Source organism: Melanostigma gelatinosum, assembly GCF_949748355.1.
Source record: "Melanostigma gelatinosum genome assembly, chromosome: 1".
Lineage (NCBI taxonomy): Eukaryota > Metazoa > Chordata > Actinopteri > Perciformes > Zoarcidae > Melanostigma > Melanostigma gelatinosum.
Window position 1 is genome coordinate 18,383,540 of NC_136634.1, and position 4,413 is coordinate 18,387,952.

The following is a 4,413-nucleotide window of genomic DNA, read 5'->3' on the forward strand; positions in this document are numbered from 1 at the left end:
GACCTCTAAAGCTCACTAATCAACATGATATACCATTTTATTAAGTGAGCTTTAACGGGATGATTTTGTCACCGTTGGAAAGAGCCAGACGAACTATTTACTCCATTTCCGTCTTTATGCTAAGCTAAGCTAAGTACAGACATGAGAGTGTGAATCTAACTATCAGCAACCACACTAGAAAACACTGTTACACAATTAGTAGGACACGCGTTCACATTCTAAACTGGCAAGGGAAATCTAAAATGGGAAAGTTAATATGACATACTTTACCTTCTCCTGTTTGAGTGCCCTTGAGCAAGAATCCTAACTGCTCCAGCAAGAGCTTGTGATGGAAGATCTCTATGTTAATCGGGAGAAGAGAGAGTTGTTCACAAATCAATAACAAAGTCTTCAAAAGATTCAAAGTTGTCTTTGTCCATTTATTTGCTTGCAAGGGAAGAGTGCACCACAGATACTCAGTCAGCAGTCTGTGGTGTGAGCTTCAACGAGATACAACATTCAGCATCCTTTTATACCTACAGAGGCCTCCGCCCCACATGACTCCCATGCAGGAAGTGTCCAGTCTGGTCTGATCTGGTTCATGCAGGCAGCTCAACTGTGAGTCGGTTGTGGTTTCTATGTTCCTGTTTTAAACTGCCCTTCCGAGAAACAGAGTATGTGGACATGTCTTCAGTTAAGAAACCGGGTCTTTAGGTGCTGACATATGTGTCTTGCAGGGCCTCTTTTACTTCTCCATTCCACCAAGAGGTCACACTCTGTTCTTTAACAACTTTATATGATGCGAATACATATTTTACCATTACAAGCTGCTCATTGGCCATCAGTGGAGGGCTGCAGGCGTAAAGGAGTGGGAGCTAGCTGCACATGCATGAAATCTCATTGTGTACGTCTCTGTGCCTCCCTGTCGGCGTCAGCGTGAAGGATGTAGAGCCAGAGTTGGGGGCAGGATGGAGTGTTCCTGGAAGACGGTGCTGCTGCTGGTGTGTGCGTCTCTTGGGGTCCAGTACACAGCCATCCGCACCCTGAGGGACTCTCTGTCTGGGCCCTGTCAGGGGACCTACCGCTGCCAGACCAGACACCACAGAGGTATGCCTCAATAGCCAGTCAGGGTTGTCCCACATACTGTCCTGCCTCGCTGCAGGAGAGCAAAACGCGTGTATGGCTGTTGGTGTATAAGCTCATATGTATTGCACGTGTGTATGTTGTGTATGTTGCACGCATGTGTTGTGTTACAAAACTCGGTTGTGCAGCGCCAGTAGGGGGAATTACACAGACACACACTTGATTGGTAATATGAGTAAAATGTTCCCAAATAGCCTCACACGCAAAGAGATTCAGTAAAGAGCCAGAATTAAAACTGCGACTGAAAATGAAGAAAAGGGAAAGCAGATCATTAAACGAGGGAATTCCCTTACAAGTGGGGAGGATAGAGAAATGAAATATGTGTGATTTGTTTTACAATTATCCTCCAATTTATCTCCATTAATCCCCTCTCACCGTGCAGCTGTAGATGCAGCTCCTGTGTATGAAAGTAGCATCCCCTTTGCAATCAACTCCTCATCAGCAGTAATTACACGTTAGCTATTTGCACTATATTTAGAGAGCCGCCATTTCATAAGCCCCTTCGGTAACCACCGGCAGACAAGCAACTTACTCAGGCATGTTTACCCTCTAAATTATTTAAGCTTTATCGGCTTGATTCAGTCGTTGACTTTCTCCTGGACTGAATTATGATGAAAACCGACACTTTCGCTTTTATGAGCTGAAGTAACTCTTCTGGAATAAGTGAAATAACTCTTTTTTTATTTTTATCAGAACCTGGCTCTAGGAAAAAGGTAAACCGGGTTGTGTTATGTGTTGTGTATAGTTGTTAATCAGAATCAGAATCAGAATCAGAAACCGTTTATTGCCATCGTATGTTGAACATACAAGGAATGTGACATGACGGGAGGTGCGTAACATTTAACAACAATCAACAACGAGCAACAATGCAAAGTAGAACAAATTCAATTGACATAAGCTTGTTGTAGGACTACATGATGCAACTGAGTTCAGTATCACATACTATGAGTTAAACATGTAAAACGACTGACTTGGTTGTTTCTTCCTTCTAGACTCCAGGTGGAAAGCTTTGTGCGATGACGGCTGGATGCCCGTCGATTCGCCTCGGAAGCACATCCTGCTGTTTGCCACCACGCGCAGCGGCTCCTCCTTCACCGGGCAACTCCTCAACCAGCACCCAGAGATCTTCTATGTATTTGAACCTCTCTACCACGTCCAGCAGGCATTCACCAACTCCAGCAGCAGGCTGCGTCGCACCCTGGACCGCCGGGCCCTACTGGGAGCATACAGAGACCTCCTCCTCAATCTGTACACCTGCGACCTTCACTTCATGGAGAATTACATCCGTCCGGAGCCCCAGGACCACGTCACAAGCTCCTTCTTCCGCCGAAGCTCCAGCCACGCACTCTGTTCCCCTCCCGTGTGCTTCGATGGAGATGATGTGGCGGCCTCTGCTACGCCTGATGAAACCTGGTGTCCCAAGAAGTGTGGGGCCCTGAACCTCACCCTAGCCTCTATGTCATGTCTGTCAAGGGAACACGTAGCCATCAAGACTGTGCGGGTCCCCGAGGTGGGGGACCTGCGCACCCTGACAGAGGATCCACGTCTGGACCTGAAGATTGTGCACCTGGTGCGAGACCCCAGAGCCATCCTTGCCTCACGCATGATGGCCTTCTCAGATCAATTCCGCGCTTGGAAAATATGGAACGCAACTGGACGGCAGCCTCGATATGTGGACTTGACACAGATCACCAGCACCTGCAAAGACATGGCGGCCTCTGCAGAAACAGGCCTGCAAAGGCCGGCATGGCTGCGGGGACGCTACCTGCTGGTGCGGTATGAGGACCTGGCGTTCAATCCAAAGGACAAGGTGACTGAGATCTACCGGTTTGTGGGGCTTGAGATGGAGGACAGGGTGCGGATGTGGATTGCAAAGAACACCAACAGTAATGTGTCGTCGCCTTCAGAATGGAACTACAGGTACTCCACCACCAGAGACTCCAGAGCGACAGCAGAGACCTGGAGGCTTCGTCTGGGCTTTGACATCGTGAGGACTGTGCAGAATCTGTGCAATGACACTCTGGCTCTGCTGGGATACAAGCAGGTTCACTCTGCAGCTGAACTCAGAAACCTGTCTCACAGTTTAGTAGAACGCAGGACCTTTCAACCAATCACATGATAGATTAGATTAAAAAAAACTGATTATTTATTTATTTATTACAGCTGACTTTCCTCTCATGATGCCGATTAAATTAATGTAATTTATCTTATTTTTCAATAATGCCGAAAGTAATTTATTATAACTTTTTATGGTTTTGTTAAAGATATTAAAAGTGCCAAACGTCAAGCGTGTGTGACACAGAAAAGGGTATTTATCTAGAATAAAGTCCATACTGCTGTATATGTTGATTGAAAAAAACGTATCGGCTTGTTCGGCAAAACACGGAATTTCCATGTGATTATTTATTATTATGCTGTTTTTTAAAATACATTTCCTCCGAATTTCAGTGTTTAAACGACAATAAGAGACAATTGAAAGAGCAGGGACCATTTAAGAGTAAATCTGACCTCTGACCTATATATATAGATATATATATCTACATATATATATTTATCATCTGCAGTGCACAACAGCTCAATTTCTACGTGAGGATGTTGAGAATATGAGAACATATTTGTTTTGTTCTTAATACTGATTAACTGTTGCAATGCGAGAGTGCAAATGTTATGACTGGATGTGTTTGGACATTTTGTTGTCAGTGTAACTCTACGGTTTGTATTTTCTAGACTTTTTAAAATAAATTATTCATATATATGTAATACATATTTTTTTAAATATTTTTCCATCCAGAGAGGAAAGCAGATAAGTGCTTGAGTTGTATTGCTGAAAATAGAACGGTGCAAACTGTCTTTTGTCTGCCTTTCAGCCAAATTTCAATCCAGCTGACGTGCCTGTAGTAAAAAACATGTTTCCGACTAAAGAGAACACATGCTGCTCACACTCTGCTTGATTTTGAGTTAACTTTGACTCTAAAGAGAACAATACCTGGATCATTCAGCGGGGCCAGCTGTCTGCAGTGGCGTATATTTAGAGATTAGACAGTTGCAGGTTCTCTGCCAGTTCCCCCATTTGAAATTGGTCTTTGTGTCTACACAGAGAAAGGAAGCGTGCCATCTCCAGACACCAGCACATTCATCTCCATACAGAGCTGCTCTCTTGAGATAAAGGCTGGAAGTAGTTTCAAAGGAGGAACTCATTGCATGAATCATTTCTTGCCTTTCAAATTCATCGCATCTTCCTATGGAGACTGCAAATGTAGCCCACTGGGAGCTATGAGCTTTTCTGCATAT

At 44.6% G+C, this 4,413-nt stretch overlaps 1 protein-coding gene across 1 annotated transcript; it reads left to right on the top strand.

Annotated features, from left to right (window-relative positions):
• The first annotated feature begins 845 nt into the window (after window positions 1-845).
• Window positions 846-3,555, top strand: LOC306779831 (carbohydrate sulfotransferase 1). The gene is made up of 2 exons (XM_079271872.1): window positions 846-1,086; window positions 2,115-3,555. Exons 1-2 carry the CDS (start codon window positions 948-950, stop codon window positions 3,239-3,241), a joined length of 1,266 nt encoding a protein of 421 aa, XP_079127998.1. The 5' UTR covers window positions 846-947; the 3' UTR covers window positions 3,242-3,555.
• Window positions 3,556-4,413: the final 858 nt, after the last annotated feature.